Source organism: Hakea prostrata, chromosome 1 (assembly GCF_041222555.1).
Source record: "Hakea prostrata isolate BN-2017 chromosome 1, UWA_Hpros_2, whole genome shotgun sequence".
NCBI lineage: Eukaryota > Viridiplantae > Streptophyta > Magnoliopsida > Proteales > Proteaceae > Hakea > Hakea prostrata.
Genome location: NC_142600.1, coordinates 21,494,690 through 21,512,416, shown reverse-complemented (window position 1 = coordinate 21,512,416; position 17,727 = coordinate 21,494,690). Strand labels below are relative to the sequence as shown.

The 17,727-nt window shown below is 39.7% G+C and overlaps 1 protein-coding gene across 3 annotated transcripts in view; it reads left to right on the top strand.

Annotated features, from left to right (window-relative positions):
- The first annotated feature begins 2,328 nt into the window (after positions 1–2,328).
- Positions 2,329–17,727, top strand: part of LOC149028241 (serine/threonine-protein kinase CTR1-like) — a 37,828-nt gene continuing 22,429 nt past the window's right edge. For all 3 annotated transcript variants that reach the window (XR_016175693.1, XR_016175691.1, XM_089169540.1), the window contains exons 1-7: positions 2,329–3,161; positions 3,717–4,018; positions 4,110–4,254; positions 4,895–4,998; positions 15,321–15,529; positions 16,443–16,856; positions 16,984–17,024. Coding sequence is in view for 1 of the 3 variants with exons in the window: in XM_089169540.1 (XP_089025666.1) it covers positions 2,577–3,161; positions 3,717–4,018; positions 4,110–4,254; positions 4,895–4,998; positions 15,321–15,529; positions 16,443–16,856; positions 16,984–17,024 (1,800 nt within the window). In the remaining 2 variants the exon portion in view is untranslated. The remainder of the gene's footprint in view (positions 3,162–3,716; positions 4,019–4,109; positions 4,255–4,894; positions 4,999–15,320; positions 15,530–16,442; positions 16,857–16,983; positions 17,025–17,727) is intronic.

Genomic DNA, 17,727 nt, shown 5'->3' with positions numbered 1-17,727 from the left:
ATGGCATTCATCTGATCCGATATCTTCTACTTTGCTTCGTCTTCTATATGATTGATAACAGTAAGGTATTAGATATTTTAGTCATATCATATGTGTTAAACCATTTAAGGGATATTTTGGTACTTCTAGGTTTACAAATTCGATAAAAATTTAATGGTTTTATTTGTTTTAGAGCTGAGTGAGGATTGATGCAGTCAGTCAGTGCCCTCGATTGTTCAGAGAGAGAAGAATCATGGCGCCCTAGAACCGTGACATCCAGCAACATGTAACATCTCCTTGTGTGCAAGAGACTTCTATGCAAGCCGTTATTCCCAGCTCTGTTATTAAAGAAAGCGGCAGCTAAAGCAAATCTAAAGCAATGTTGCTTTTTGCTTCTTATTCTTATCCAACCAACCACTTGGTACCAGGGTTAGTTGTTGCGCTTTCAAAGTAGAAGAGTGGTCTATTAGAAGTGGTAGTGTAAGAAGCGTGCTATCCTCTTTGTCTTGAAAGAAAGTAAGTAAGCGTAGCGAAGCATATACGTTAAGTAAGTAAGTGGTGTAATAAGCCGGCCATTGTTGAAAGAAAGTCAGAAAATCCCCAATTGAACTAGAAAGAATAAGGTTTTTTATTTCCATGTCCCGGAATAGAACATATGATTGAATGAAGTGGCTGGTGTGGCAAGAAAAAGAAGTGGTTGGTTCCATGCACCATGCCTGCTGTCTGCTATTATCATGCAAGCTCCCCACGCTAAATAACATGGGGCTGTTTGCCTTTGGCAAAGATGGGGAAGACCTGCTCGCTGACCCCTCTCTTCCTATGGACGACAAAAAAAGAGCAGGGTGCTCCCTTTTACTGATCTATATCTATAGGGCGTATAAGACTGGATTTGTGGCAGTCAAGCTTTGTCTAAGTGATAAAATGGGCGCCCTTGTACCTGTTCTAGTTCTGGCAGGGCTCCTATTCTATCTAACAGGGAGCGGGGCCCCTCTTTGGTAAGGAAGGAAGGGAACCATTCAGAATGAAAGGCGTGTGCGGAAGTGAGCAGGTAGGAATGAAGGTTGTGAACGAGACAATTTGCCACATGGTGTAGTGCTGCTTTGACCACATGAATCAGGAATATAGAAATAACAATTTGATGAGAAAGAGATACATAATAGATGTTGTTATATGTGAGGAAGCGAAGAGGCCAGCGAAGAAAAGAAAATGAATATATAGCCCTACGGGAGAGAGTGGTCTACGATCAGCTAGCTCATAGTTGCTTGGTTGCTGGGTTTCTGGGTTTCCTTTCCGCAGCTTCTCAGGAAGATCTCGAACTTGGTCTATTTATGAAAAAAGAAGCAAAGTGGACTTTGCCTTGAACGAACGACTCTTTCTTAAGATAATGTCGATCGAAACTCGGACCATAAGAGCCATAAACAAAGTAAAAAAATCTCCTCAAATTGATACTTGCTTTTCGGGCGAGAGCTCTCACTCTGCTTTTCTGTCTATTCTACTGAATTTTCATTAGAGCCTTCTTTCTTATTCTATGAAAATCTCCTTTCGATTTGATTTTGATTGATTGAAGAGCTTAGTGCCTGTCTAATATATGAAAAAAGATGCACTTCCAAATAAAAAAGAAAATAATAGTTTGTGTGAAAATTAGGGCGCCGAAGGTGCTTGCTATCGCCTTTTTGGTGTGATAGCCCCAATTTGCTGTACGATTTACACGAGTTTCATTCCGTCACTGACGAACGATTCCTCCTTTGTTGAGGTAGAATCGATAAACTAAACACCAACTAGATACCCTATGAACAAAGTACGCACGAAGACATTTGAAACTCATTTTTGTAGTCGATTGATTCACAAAATGAAGTTCTTGGTTAATAGATAAGGGCGACAATGAGACAAATTGAATAAAAAACTGAACTTTGCCAGGAGAAGGATCCTTAGCTAGGATAAGGAGAAGAAGGGTGGCTTTTCTTTTAACAAATCTATTCCTCCAATCCTACCGGCGGCATATGTAATATCCCTATCCCTATATATAAAAAGCGCATTTATATCAAAAAAAAAAAAAATCTATTCCTCCAAGCAATGAAAAATTATTACAGCTGTTGGCCGCGCCCTTTAGAGTAAGTAAAGCGCAATAGTCTGATTGCTGGGTAAGGGACTTAACATTAGGTCTTTAAAAAAAATTACTTAATTGAATCCATTTGGATAAAATATTTTAAAAATCCGTACATCTGACAAATTCTACCGATTATTCATTTGGAGTGTTTGAAAAAAAAAAATTTCCTTCTGATTACTTAAAAAGAAAAGAGAGAAAAAAAAATAAAAATCGAAAGTGGATTAACAAAATTGAATGCAGAAAACGGAGAATTTCCATGTCACCATTCATCTGTTACAGTGAGGTGGGTCACCAGATTCCTTGGATGTGACGTACAACATACAGTTCCTGCACGGAGAGGAGAGGGTGTGTGGGCAGGGAGGGCGGCAGCCAGTCCCTAGGACTCCAAAGTCGACGAGTTGGTCAAGGGATCGAAGAGGACGAAGAAGATTAAGAAAATTGAATGCAGAAAAAGGAGAATTTTAGGGTTGTTTGAAGGTTATCAATCGAGATGCCTGGAAGCGGGAGGCGATTGAATTACACGCTGCTGAGCCAATACCCTGAAGAACAGCAACAACCATCGAAATTTACTGGTGCAGCTCCTGGGCAGCCTTATGAGAGTCATTCTGGGGAGAAGAATAAAGGAAGGTCAGACAGGGGTTTCGATTGGGATGGGGATCATCGGTTGCAACAAGGTGGAGGACGGATCGGGAATTTATTTCCGTCAATGGGATTGCAGAGGCAGTCGAGTGGGAGCAGCTTTGGAGATGGTTCCTTGTCTGGGGATTACTACCTCCCGACACTTTCGATGGCGGCAGTTGATCCTGAGTTGCTTAGTCACTCGCAGGACGACGGGTTTAAGCATAGTGGGGGAGATTTGAGGGTAAAAGCAATTGATGCTCCGGGGTCTTCTTCGTCTAAGAGTTGGGCTCAGCAGACCGAAGAGAGTTATCAGTTGCAGCTTGCTTTGGCTCTTCGTCTGTCGTCCGAGGCTACTTGTGCTGATGATCCTAATTTTTTGGATCCTGTCCCCGATGAATCGGCTAGCAGGTCATCCTCATCGGCTTCGGCTGAGTCCTTGTCTCACCGTTTCTGGGTTTGTTGTTTCTACTTTCTTTCCCAATTTTGATTCTCCCCAATTTGATCTCTTGTTTCTTTGGGTAGACATGTAGGCTTCAATTGGGTTTAATAATGTTGTTCGTATGCATGTCCCTGATTCAGATTTTGTGAACAATAAGAAACTTCTGTATTTGCAAAACCTCGAAATGATATTGGCCGATGGTAATATCATTTTCTGCTAGTATTGCCGTAACAGTTGGGAAAATTTTCTGTAATATAAGCACATTGTAACTTATTCCAGATTAATCACCCAGAAAAATGCTAGTTTTGTTATTATTAATTTTTCATTTGGGGGGTGGGGCGAGGTGACGAAGAATTGGGGTCCGGGTTGTTGAGGGTTTTTTGTTAAATATGATCAGATTGATTTCATGATTCCAGTCTTTACTAGTCTTTCTGTAAGTGTATCATATTGCCAGCTATAGATTCATCATATGTTCGTTCTTGATTATAGTTTGCTTCTTGTTTAGCTTATGGAACGTTTATGTGTTTTCAGTTGATATTTATATTCTATCCTATGTATCCTGTGCATTAGGTGAATGGCTGCCTGTCTTACTTTGACAAGATTCCAGATGGATTCTACTTGATCCGTGGCATGGATCCATATGTATGGACTGTATGCACTGATCTGCAAGACAGTGGTCGGGTTCCATCAATCGAATCACTTAGGTCTGTCAATCCTAATGAGGATTCCTCAATTGATGTGGTTTTGATTGACAAACATAGTGATCCTGGTTTGAAAGAGCTACTAAATAGGGCACTTAGCATTTCTAGTGGCTGCATTACCACTAATGAAGTGGTCGATCAGCTTGCAATGCTTGTCTGCAATCAAATGGGGTGAGTTGTCTACATACCTTGGATTAGAAATGCCTATAATATCTATAGTTGTCCTGTGCTTCTAGTAATAGTGCTTTTGTGATGTCACAAGGGGTGCAGCTTGTTCTGGAGAAGATGACTTGGCTTCCCGCTGGAAGGATTGCTGTGCCATTCTGAAGGATTGCTTAGGCTCTGTTGTGCTTCCTATGGGTAGTCTGTCTGTTGGACACTGCAGACAACGTGCTTTACTGTTCAAGGTGAATTCAATTATTTCCAGGTCCTTGTTTTTACTTCTTCTTCTTCTCTTTTTTTTTCAATTCCTTAGAAGGTGCTTAGATTGGTGCTTAACGCTTCCCAAGTGGAAGCATATTTGTCAAATATCTTGGTGGCCCAATGCGACAGAAGGAGCCTTAATGCAAGGCTACCAACACATCCATCATACCTGCCTATGTGACCAATGTGACACCTTGATGCATATGAATAAAAGGGTTATAAAACAAAGACGGTGTTCCAGATTTTATGCTTTGGGCATAGCAACTTGTTATAGTTTGATTTTCCCTTGAGGCTGCTGTATCCTTTGTATGGTTTTCTAGTGGTTGATTTTAGATTTACATCATTAAAGTTTTATTCCAATAATAATAATAATCATTCTTTGTTGATTATATTCTTATCACTAGAAAGATTCCCCCCCCCTCCAGTTTTCCCTGCTGGTTATTTTATAATAGTTGATGGACAAGTTCATATAATTTTGTTGATGTCTTCTTACTCTTAATGAGGCCTGCTACCAATCTTATTTTGAATTCTTCATCCTTCTACTAAACAAATCATCTTATTATCTTGTATATGTGAATGAAATTAAAAAGTAATTTCTCATAGCTCAATCAAAACTTTTCACAGGTGTTAGCAGACGGTATTGATTTACCATGCCGAATTGCTAAGGGTTGCAAATATTGTCAAAGAGATGATGCTTCCTCCTGTCTTGTGCGCTTTGGACTTGACAAGTATACCATGCTAACCAAATTCAATTTATTTAAGTTCACGTTGTTCTTTGATTTCTCCATGTTGATTTTGTAAATAAACTACTGTGTAGTGTGTTGGTAGTGAGGGATTTGGAACCTTTGTGCTTGGAAAGGTTTTGGTACTTGGAGGTCAGAAGTATCCCTGACTTGTAATGATTTTCCAGCAGTCTACTTTTCCTGAAATTTTCAGGATAAGAGCCTGAACTCTTACAGAAAATGGTTATTTTACCTCCAAATCTCTATATGTGGGTCCATAGAACCTGTTTATCCCTACTACACAGAAAATCCTCTTGGCTTGTTCCCATTTAACTTTTAAGGTTTTTCGATAGCTGTGTCTGATGTAAACCAGGTCTAGGGTTAGGGGTATTTTAGTAAATTCCCTAGACTTAGGGTTTGTCAAGGAAGTTCCAGCGAAAGGGGGAAGAATTTTAGGGTTTCTAAGGTGATTTAGAGCCTGCTGTAACTAAATCCAGATCTGAATCCTATTGTAATCAGAATCTCAGATTTGAAATTTGAATTCAAAGGCAAATTAGGGTTTTGGGGAGGGGGAAGGGGCTTGCTGTCCTGCAGTTCAGAAGTAATGATGCTACTGTTCTGCAGTTCAGAGACTGAATTTAATGAGTGAGGGCTGAGTTGTTTGGTTTTTTCTGAAATGTGAAATTCTGCAATTCTTCTCGAGGAAGAAGATGAAGTGCAGGGTTTTTTAAAAATCAGAGAAGCAGGGCTGTAATGGGGGAATTAGCAGTGGGTTTTACTCCTAGGGGAATTGCGATCCTAATGGAGGTACAAGGGTGGGTTAAGGGCTGGTAATGGAGGGTTTTCAGGGAACTGAAACCTAGGGTGCTGTGGGGAAGGGAAGAGGTGTGGGGGACCTGCGGGTGCTAAGGAGGGGAGGGAATGGGGCTGGGAAAGACGTGGGGCTTAGGGAATGTCTTAAGGTAGTCGTGGGGTAGGGGGAATGCTACAGTTAAGGTGCAGCAGCAAGGGGGAGGGATTTTGGGAATGCCCAAGCAAGGGAAGCGGTAGGGAAGGCTGCAGACAAGGGGGGAAAGGCAGGGAATGGGTGGGGGATGATGCTGTACTTACTGGGTTGCTGAGTTTGAATGCTTGAAGGCTTTGATGATCACATGTGCTCTGCTGGATTGAAGGAGATGAAGAAGGAACTTGAACAGAACACTCAACCAAGGCCTACCCAACAAAGAGATCCTGGTCCTCAACTCAAACAAATTTATTAATCATCAAAACTGAATATTACAATGCAAGAAGAGGCTACTTTTAGCCAAAAATAAAAAACTTTTATTGGGGTTGGGAATCCCAAATAGATAAGGTTCCTAGCTCTAGATTACCACACTCAGAAAGGAATTAAATTACTACAGGATCACAACTCTAGGATTGGAATCTCGTAAAGACACTTGATTTGGGACTCGAGCTAACACTTCCAAAGAAAAACAAACTCTATAAGAACATAACCCCTTTGGATAAGGAACCTTATCTTATCGAAGACTATCTAATTTTTAAAGGATTGTATAGTTCATAATTCAAAATCGACTAACCCAAATCGAAAACAAAAGTAGATCCATGACCCCTGGATCAAGGGGAATCTATTTAGACCCATATTGAGTCCTAAAAAGGGGCTGAAAATTACCAAAATACCCTTGGGGGCATTTGGCCAGCTTGGATTGGCCATTTGGACTAGATATTGGAACCCTTTTCTTTTTTTTTTTTGGGGGGGGGGCGTTCCTTATCTTCACATCATTACTCCCCTTCTTGAAGACATTCATCTTCTGATGAATGTGCTTGTCTTGTGTCGCAGGGTCAATTCTCTGGAGGGCTTGCATTCGACCTCTCATCTTGCAGGCGGGAGGAAATAGTAGGTACAGGGCAGCCAATATTGCTCCTAGTTAGGACTCTGGAAGAATGATGGATTGATGGATGTGGTCATCAAGTCTAGGGGCTTCTTTTTCAACAACTCAGAAGGGCATAAGGAAGTGGTTGGTGAAGCTTTTGGAGTCCTTCTCTATCACCACCTTTGTGAGTAGTATGGCTAGGGCTTGGATAGCTCTTGTAGTTTCCCTCCCTGGAAGAAGTGTGAGACCCAAGGGAGGGCTTGTCTCGCAAGGAATTGGGGCTTGGATAGCCCTGATGTATGGGGGCAACATCTTCTCCATGGTGCGAGGAACATAAGGGGTCTTCAGTCGTGTAGGTACCTCTTTATCTCTGATGGGTGCTGCTGCTCTGTGAGGGCATCTTTGTCAATCAACATGTGCTGGACTTCAAGGACTTGAATCTCCTTTTGGTCTTTTACTGTTCTAGCCTTAGGGTCACCATTGAATCCTCCTAATTTGGCTGTAGTATATATGGACAGTAGCTGTATCTCTTTTGTAACCTCTCTAGGACCCTCCTCGATAGAACCTTCTAAGGTTGCTTCTGGTAGTAGCCATGGGGTCTCTGTGTCAGGATTGGTTGGTGCATGCTGGGGACACAACTCCCCTTCTCTGAGGAGACTCCTTGGCTAAGCGTTCTTCTACTCCAAAATCAATTTTATCAATCTTCTCTGGCACAACTTCTGGAGGAAGCTTCTAACCGGGTGGGAATGATCTTCTATCTGATGTGGCATGGTTTGTAGATTCACTCAAGGTGCTGCCTTCTATGTGTAGAGCTTCCTGAGTTGGGGTTTCTGGCTCAAGGTTATTAAACCGGTAAAGCGACCAAAGCGATTGGGGCTCCATCTTGGCGATCAGGCGACAATAAAGCGACCAAAACGGTTTAGTCAATATTTTTAATATAACTACTTTTAAACTACTTTTTAATACAAATACTTTTTATAATAAACCAAAGTACTAAACAAACATTTAACAATCACATTCATAAAAATAAAAATAAAAAAACATTCAAGAATCACAATTATGAAAAATTATCGAAAAAAAGATTAAAAACATAACTTCATCTCATCAAGCACCATAAGATTCATAACAATAATTATGTAGTATGTACTATATCAGTAATCAATGTGAAAAATGAAAATGAAAGTAATAATTTTACATTCTTACTTACCTCTATGATAGTGTGACGCCAAATAAGTGTTTTGTACTCTTGTGCATAGATCAGTAATTATAATTGATGTATCCATTTCCCTTTTTTTAACCAAACAGTGCCGACATGATAAATTAATAGATCTCATTATTCCGATGTCCAAGTCATTGTTTATTTAATGATTCATTGATTATCAATGTTGAATATGGCTCATGCTTCACATTCTGTTGCCGACAGACACTTTGGGCCTCGGAGTTCATTTGCAAATTGGGCCTCGATTCCAAAATGGCTCACATATTTAAATTTATATACGGCATTGTAGAATAAATTATGATTAAAAAAAAGAAAAATAATATGCACGAATTACAAAATGTAAAAAAAATGGTTACTTTAACATCTAGGCGGCGCAAAAGGCGGCAAAGCGGTAGTGCCTAAACAAAAAAGTGGCAAGAAATCAGACCGTTAGTTAAGTGGCAACAATTTAAGCGGTTCAAAAACCGCTTTGCCGCCTAGGAGGCCGCTTTGATAACCATGTTCTGGCTTCAATTTTTCCTAGACTGGAAGAGATTTGACTTCAAGCTGATCTACAGTTTGAGGTGCAGGACTAAGACTATGCTGATGTGCTTGGCTGGCTCATATCTTCTTGATTTCTGCTGGTAGGTTTAGTGGTAATAGGATAATTACATGACCATTGTGGACAAACTTATAGACATTCTCTCTTCCCATAATGGTTACATCATTGTCATACAACCAAGGTCTCCCAAATACAATGTCACTCACCCTCATAGGCATTACGTCACACCAAATTTCATCAGAATAAGCATGAAGACTTAGGTACTAAACACCTTTGAGAAACTTCTGTCCATTCATTATTCGATGAGGGAGACACTCTAGGCCGCTAGGGGAGGGGATGCCCTTTTATTTTTAGATTGGCGCTTTTTACAAACGCATCATACACCAAGTTGAATACTACTATCACTCTCAATGAGTACCTTGCCTGTATGATTACCTGCTTACACCTGGGTGTAGAAAGGACAATTTCTCTTCCAATCTTCATCTTCAGAATCAAGGAGTACGGCGGGGAAGTTTACTGATGGTCCATACTCCAATTAAACTCCAATGCGAAGGCTGTCGGGCAATTCTTCCATGCTTCTGGCTACTACTGGTTCATCAGAGAGTTGTGGGATTGCTGGAAACTGTAGCTCTGACACCAATTGATGTAAACCAGGTCTAGGGTTGGAGGTATTTTAGTAAATTCCCGGACTTAGGGTTTCCCCAGGAAGTTCCAGCGAAAGGGGGAAAGATTTTAAGGTTTCTAAGATGATTTAGAGCCTGCTTTAGCAAAATTCCAGATCTGAATCCTATTGTAATCAGAATCTTAGATTTGAATTTCAATTCAAAGGCAAATTGGGGTTTTGGATAGGTTGGGGAAGGGGAATGGGCTTTCTGTCCTGCAGTTCAGAGCTAATGATGCTACTGTTCTGCAGTTCAGAAGCTGAATTTAATGAGTGAGGGCTGAGTTGTTAGGTTTTTTATGAAAAAAATGTAAAATTCTGCAATTCTTCTCAAGGAAGAAGATGAAGTGCAGGATCTTTAAAAATCAGAAAAGCAGGGCTGTAATGGGGGGGAATTAGCAGTGGGCTTTACTCTTAGGGGAATCACAATCCTAATGGAGGTATGAAGGGTGGGTTTAACTGCTGGGAATGGAGGATTTGCAGTGAACAGAAACCTAGGTTGCTGTGGGGAAGGGAAGAGATGTGGGGGACCTGCGGGTGTTAAGGGAAGTAGGGAAGGGGGCTGGGAAAGTCATGGGGCCTAGGGGAATGTCTTAGGATAGTTGTAGGGTAGGGGGAATGCTACAGTTAAGATACAACAACAAGGGGGAGGGGATATTGTGGATGCCCAAGCAAGGGAAGCAGTGGGGAAGGCTGTGGACAAGGGGGAAAAGGCAGGGAAGGGAATGGGTGGGGGATGATGCTGTAATTACTTGGTTGCTGAGTTTGAATGCTTGAAGGCTTTGATGATCACGTTTGCTCTTCTGGATTGAAGGAGATGAAGAAGAAACTTGAACAAAACACCAACCAAAGCCTACCCAAGAAGGAGGCCCTGGTCCTCAACTCAACCAAATTTGTTATTCATCAAAACTGAATATTCCAATGCAAGAAGAGGCTATTTATAGCCTAAAATAAGAGACTCTGACTGGGGTTGGAAATCCCTAATAGATAAAGTTCCCAACTCTAGACTACCACACACAAAAAGGAATCAAATTACTTCAAGATCACAACTCTAGGATTGAAATCTTGTAAAGACACTTGACTTGGGACTCGAGCTAACACTTCCAAGTAAAAACAAACTCAATAACATAAGAACCCCCTTCGAATAAGGAACCTTATTTTATCCACAACTAACTTCTAAAGGACTTGGACACTTCATAATTCAAAATTGACTAACCCAAACAGAAAAACAAATGTAGATCCATGACCCTTGGATTGAGGACAATCTGTCCAGACCCATATTGAGTCCTAAAAAGGGGCTGGAAAATGTCCAAAATACCCTTGGGGGGGGGGCATTCAGCCAGCTTGGATTGGCCATTTGGATCTCTATTTTGGAACCCAATTATGGGGGTGTCCTTGTGTTCACATCAGTGTCGCTTCAAATGCAAAGAGGTGCTTCGGAAGATTACTGAAAAGATTGGGATGACCTTTATAAATATAAAAAGAGAATGGTGATATGTTTATTTTCTTTTGATTGTCTCATATGCTTGAGAATGTTGAATCAGCTTTGCATCTTTCCTTTATTTTTCTTTCACTAAAGAGTTCTGGTACCTTACCTTAGAGATTTTCACTGTGATTTTGGATTGACCAAAGATAAAGAAATTAATGTGGCGTTGTCACGTTGCTTTGGATGGTACTTGGGGCAAATTCCTTGGGGACTTATGCTACTCTCTATTTTGTGCTTATGTGGGAGGAGTGAAATCCAACTATTTTGCGATTTCTTCTGATGAGTTAAGCTAGGCTGAAACAAATAAACACTAGCAAACCTCAGAAAACCCCGAGTTCCAGTGAACCTACAAACTGAGAAATAGGAAAGAAATTTTATACAATTAAATCTTACAAACTACAAATCTGTTGGGACTGAAATTACTATATAACATAGGTCCTCATGGGGGCAAGTACCTAGTTAAATTAAAGCAAATTGATGGTTAAATTATTTATTTAAATTTCCCTGCTGTTGTAGGCTTGGTTTCAGGTGGGATTTTCAAGATACAGAGAACTACTCCCATCTGGAAAGGGCTTCCCCTCCGCAGGACTAAGGCTGTCAATCTGGAACCGAGACTGAAACCGACCGTGTAAAACCATACCATACCAAATTGTTTCAAAGAACGGTTTCTAATTTGGCACAATATGGTATTGGTTTTTGGTGCCATACGGATGGTATGTACCGTCTTGTAATGGAAAACATGGTGTACCATTTACATACCAACTTTCCATACTGTTTTCATCCCAAAAGCATACTGTACCTGGTTTGCAAATGTAGATACAAAAACAATATAGTACAGTTTTGGTTTTAGGTGCCGAGTTTCTCTCCGTACCATTCTACACCCTTACTGTGGACTGAACTACTATTAGGTAATGCTAGGAGGAAACGGAGTCCAACTCTATCAAAAAAATCCCCTCCTGGCCGATGGAACTCTACTTCTGGGTCTTATCTCATCTCAAACTGGATTAGGAAGAGTGACCTTGAACTACAGAGTCACAGACCAAAATATAACTGATGCAAGTAAATGAATTGATTTTCGTTTCCTTGAAATGAAAATGAGGGTAGAATGGGGGAGTAGAGGAGTTTGAGTGCCCTAATGGTTTTATGGGCTGTGGCTTTGTATTTATGAGTTTTTCTTTATTGTAATTGGTCAATTCTATGAGTCTAAATGAAACCGCTGCTCTAAATGGTTCGTTTTTCTCCATCTCCTCCTCCTCTTCTTCTTAGTCTTTGCATGTTGTCTCTGGTGTTGTTTATCTGGTATTTTGTCACAGTATATAATTGATCAATAAAGTATCTCAAATCTATTATCATTTAATTGATCAAAGAAATTGGCCTTGGATCAATAGTATACTCGTTTCCTGTCAATGGAAAACAAAAAGAGCAATCTATTTTCATGTTAAAACTAAAATTGTGTTTTGCATTGGCTTCTAATATATTATGAACATAGTTGTTAAAGTATAATAGTGGATAAAGATTTAAAAAATGATGTGGTGGATGTTAAAAGAGTGGGTGATAGGATTATTGCTATCAAGCTGGTAATGGAGAAAGAATGCATAAATATAATTTGTGCATATGCACCTCAAGTAGGATTAGATGAAAGTCTAAAGCTAGAATTTTGGGAAAGTATGGATGGATTAATGCAAGGAATTCGTCAAGGAGAAAAGATTATCATAGGAGGTGATTTAAATGGACATATTGGAAAAGATCAAAGAGGATATGAGAGTGTTCATGGAGGATATGGTTTTGGAGAAAGGAATGAGGAGGGGATTTCAATTTTGGATTTTGCTATTGCTTTTGATCTATCTATATTAAATACTTACTTCAAAAAGAGAGATGAACATTTAATTACTTTCAAAAGTGGACAGCATAGAAGCCAAATAGATTTCTTCCTAACTAGAAGGACTGATAGATTGTTGTGCAAGGATTGCAAGGTGATACCGGGGGAAAGCTTAACTGCACAACATAGACTTGTGGTCTTGGATATGTGCTTAGTCCCAAGAACACATAAAAGGTCCAAGGTAAACTTTCCCAGAATAAGATGGTGGAATTTGAAAGGAGAGTACTCTAAATCCTTCATTAATGAAGTAGTCAAACAAGGAAAATGGGATTTTAAAGGGGATACCAATGCAATGTGGAATGAGATGGCTATGTGTATTAAGAAGGTGGCTAAAGATGTTCTAGGTGAATCAAAAGGAAAGACTCATTCTTATAGAGAGACGTGGTGGTGGGATAGTGAGGTTCAAGTTGCCATTATGAATAAAAAAGCTAGTTTTAAGGCATGGCAAAGAACTAAAGATGTTGAGGATCTTCATAGGTATAGGTTGGATAGAAATGAAGCTAAGAAAATTGCAGGAAAAGCAAGGGAAAGGAAATATGAAGAGTTGTATAATAAATTGGGCACAAAGGAAGGGGAAAAATCTATTTATAAGATAGCTAAGATGAGGGATAGGAAGAGTAGAGATCTTGACCATGTTAGATGTATTAAAAATGGAGATGGTAAAGTATTAGTTTGTGAGGAGGATATTAAGAAAAGATGGGAAACCTATTTCTCTAGTTTACTAAATGAGCATTCTTCAAGCACTTATGTTTCGGACGATTACACTTTTCACCAAGGCACCAAGGTCCGAACTTATATACGTAGAATTTCGATGTCCGAAGTAAAAGAAGCTTTAAGGAGGATGAAACTCGGCAAGACACAAGGTCCTGATGAAATCCCAATTGAAGTATGGAAGAGCTTAGGAACCCATGCACTAGTTTGGTTGACTAAGTTGTTTAATAAGATTATGAGCACAGGGAAAATGCCAGATGATTGGAGGAGAAGTGTTGTGGTTCCAATTTACAAAAATAAAGGAGATATTCAAAGTTGTAATAACTATAGGGGCATTAAATTGATGAGCCATACGATGAAATTATGGGAGAGAATAATTGAAACCCGTTTGAGACACTTAACTACGATTACGGAGAACCAATTTGGGTTTATGCCGGGAAGATCTACAACGGAGGCTATTTACTTAATTAGGAGACTTATGGAAAGGTATAGAGAATGTAGGAAAGATCTTCATATGGTATTTATTGACCTAGAAAAGCTTATGATAGAGTCCCTAGAGCGTTAATTTGGCAAGTACTAGAGAAAAGAAGTGTTGCAAGTAAATATATAGATATAGTTAAGGATATGTATGATGGTTCGGTGACTAGTGTTAGAACAAGTGGGGGGACAAAGTAATGAATTCCCGATAACAGTTGGGCTACATCAAGGGTCAACTTTAAGCCCATATCTATTTGCATTGGTAATGGATGAATTAACCAAAGACATTCAAGATGAGGTCCCCGGTGTATGCTTTTTGCGGATGATATTGTGTTGATTGATGAGACCCAAGTGGGGATTAATACCAAATTAGAATCATGGAGATTAGCTTTGGAATCAAAAGGCTTTAAACTTAGTAGATCGAAGACAGAATATTTAGTTTGTAACTTTAGTCATGATCGGCCGATGATGAGGTGGTGATACTTGACGATAAAGAGATTTCTCAGAGTGATTGTTTTAGGTACCTAGGTTCAATCATAAGTAAAAGAGGTGATTTGGAAGATGAGGTTTCCCAAAGAATTAAAATAGGGTGGATGAAGTGGAGAGGTGCGTCCGGGGTCTTATGTGATCGGCGTATTCCATTAAAGCTTAAAGGAAAATTTTATAGGACCGTTGTTCGACCAGCTATGATGTACGGTGCAGAGTGTTGGGCTGTTAAAAAGAATCATATAGATAAACTCAGTGTAGCAGAAATGAGGATGCTAAGATGGATGAGTGGCAAAACTAGGATGGATAAGATAAGAAACGATCATATTAGAGTTGAGCTGGGAGTTGCTCCCATAAGTGATAAGCTTAGAGAAAGTCGTTTGAGGTGGCACGACCACGTTCAACGGAGACCTATAAATGCTCTTGTACGGAGAAGTGATATAATCCATATTGAAGGAACTAGAAGAGCTAGGGGTAGACCTAAGATAACCTTAGGAGAAGTGGTGAGAAAGGATATGTATAGCTTAGGCCTTGTATCTAGCATGGCCTCGAATAGAACTGATTGGAGGGCAAGAATCCATGTAGCCGACCCCATTTAGTTGGGACAAGGCTTATTGTTGTTGTTGTTGTTGTATAGTTGTTAAAGTGCCAAGGAAACCCAGAGCATTCGACTATACTTGGATGTCAAGGCTACATGATGTCACCGTCACCTAAATGATGCCTTGAAAACTATGGACTATGGTTTTACTATGTTTTTGTTACAGCATTATTCTGGTAGGTTCTGTTTTGACGTATGCTTATGAGGATCTTACTGCTAAAGATGTAAACTGAGGAATTGATGTTAAATGCTGTTTCTAGGGTGTATATCATTCTAAATTGATTTGGAGATTGAATCACTGCTGCATATAACAGAATCTTAATGGCAAGCCTAGTAATATTCTTAAAATATGCCAGAAACCTCCATGGTGTGCTACCAACTACAATCGTTTGTTTGCAGAGAATATTTGATTGATTTGATCGAGAAGCCAGGATGCTTGTGTGAGCCTGATTCGTTGCTTAATGGTCCATCTACAATCTTGATATCGTCTCCACTGCGTCTTCCAAAGTACAAACTAGTTGGAGCTACTCAGGATTTCAGACAGTTGGCCAGACAGTACTTCTCAGATTGTCAATCACTAAATCTTGTATTTGATGATGCTTCTGCAGGTAGTTCATTTTCTGTTTCTTCCATGCACTGATTTTAGTGACCACTTTTAGGGGCCTTCTTTTTGTCTTTGGGAGGGTTTTAATTTCTTGCAAAATACAAGTTTTATAGATGTACTTCCACCTAACTTATCTATCATTTCCACCGAAGTGTTACAAATATTTTAGGTAGCCTGTGTGGAAGCTGGTCCTTGTAGATGTCAAAATCATGCTTCAATTCCAGGAACACTGTTTTGTGTTTATTCTTTTAATTAATTCCTGATCATTTTAAGATTTCTCCTTCTTGTTTTCCTCTCCCCCATTCAATTGTTTGTGTTTTTGTCTAGACTTCCACTGATATTGGATTGCTTGTTTGGTCTAGCCCAACAGTCACCTTCTTGGTGTGTCTATCATACCTGTTAAGGTCTTATTTTTTATTTTTTACCATCCTTAATTCATCTATGATAAAAATTACTAGGTTCCTGATTAAGCTTTTCACGTATCATTTACTTGATTCTTTGCTAGTAGAAAACAATCTTTAATAATCTTCTTTTTCTTATCTTAACAGGCAATCTTGTTCTTTTTTCCCTTTTAAATGCACATTTTAATAGCTTGTAAACAAATTCCTTCTCAAGGCTCATCTGTCTAGGTTACCTATATGAGCTGTTGCACTCATCTACAGGTCAAGAAAAATTTTCTGAATCCATCTTGTGGGGCAACAGTGACAAAGAATAGTCGCTTAGTGAAAATGTTCTAGTCTTCTTTTTGGTTTGTGGCAAGATTCCTGAATGCTGCAAACCTCTGAACTGTTAGACAATATTTCTCTAAGTTGGTGTTATAAAAAATGCCACTGGACTAGTGTTGATTGCACCGGTCACAAATAGTGGCCCTGGTATAGGGATTTGAACTTTGATATCATTTATATACATCGTGACAGGTTCTGCTAGTAATCCAGAAGATGCTGCAGAGTCAGTGCCCCATAAACATTTTGACAGGCAAAACATGGATGGTAACGTTTTCCATGTCACAGAGGACAATGATGAGGGTTTTCTGTCACATCTGTCCCAAAGACCTGGCTGGCAGGATGCACATGATAAAGAATCCCCAGTGCAAAGTTCACGCAATCCTTCAGAGAATGTTATGATTCCTAAACAATTTGTCAAAGATCCTGTCCAACTAAAACGTATTGTACCGAACAGGCATGGAGACGTCCAATGGGCTGATACTAGTAAGGATTTAAGATTCATGGAGGGAAGTGTAGCAAGTAAATCAAGTACTGAACTTTCTCTTGAGGTTGAAGACTTGGACATTCCCTGGAGTGAGCTTGTTTTAAAGGAGAGAATTGGAGCAGGTACTTTTCAGAACATGGGACTGAAAACATATTTAAGTTTTTGGCTATTAGTTAATTTCCCATTGCTACGCATGCATGCCATGGTGCTAGTGGTCGACTTATATGGGACTGACTAAACACATTTCAGGTTCTTTTGGGACTGTCCATCGTGCTGATTGGCATGGTTCTGTAAGCTTTCTGTCCTTTGCCTTGAACTGTTATAATTTGTAATTTATCAACCCTTCAGTGTGTTTTATGCACCTATAGTCGACGAGTATTGCCATGGTTGTCAAGGTGGCCTAGGCATCCAGGTGCCTTGGTTGCCTTGCTGGTATCACCGAATTCAAGAGGTGCCCTCTTTGACTCTACCTTAGGTCACCTAGACATTGTGAGTCTGTGACAAATGTGATATCTTGAATTGTAGCTATTGTACGATTGGAGATGTTTGCTGGCCAAACTTACTTCCAGTCCCTCTGGATATTTCCATGGCACTTTTAGCTGTGAACTTAAGTGGCTTATGCAAGCTATTGACTTCTGCATAATTCTTGGATGAGATCTAGGATCATTTGTAGTAAAAAATTTAAGCTTTCTTTTAAGTTCTTTCTCAAGATCTTGAAGATCTTGTTCAAGATTTAAAGCTGCCCTTCAACTGAGTTGAATTTTATTAAGATCAAGATTCAATGTTTGTCAAGCGTCTACATTCAAACACGGATTTCCTCCCCTGTAAGTTTGACCTGTTGCCCAATCAATATGCAGCCATCTGTGTCCAGTTTAACCTGAATCAAGAATTTGGTCTTGTATGTCCCAAAACAAAATAATCTTCTTCCAAACCTCAAATTACCCAACACATAGCCTACTCATCCCAAATGTCTGCTGGCTTATTCCTATATTC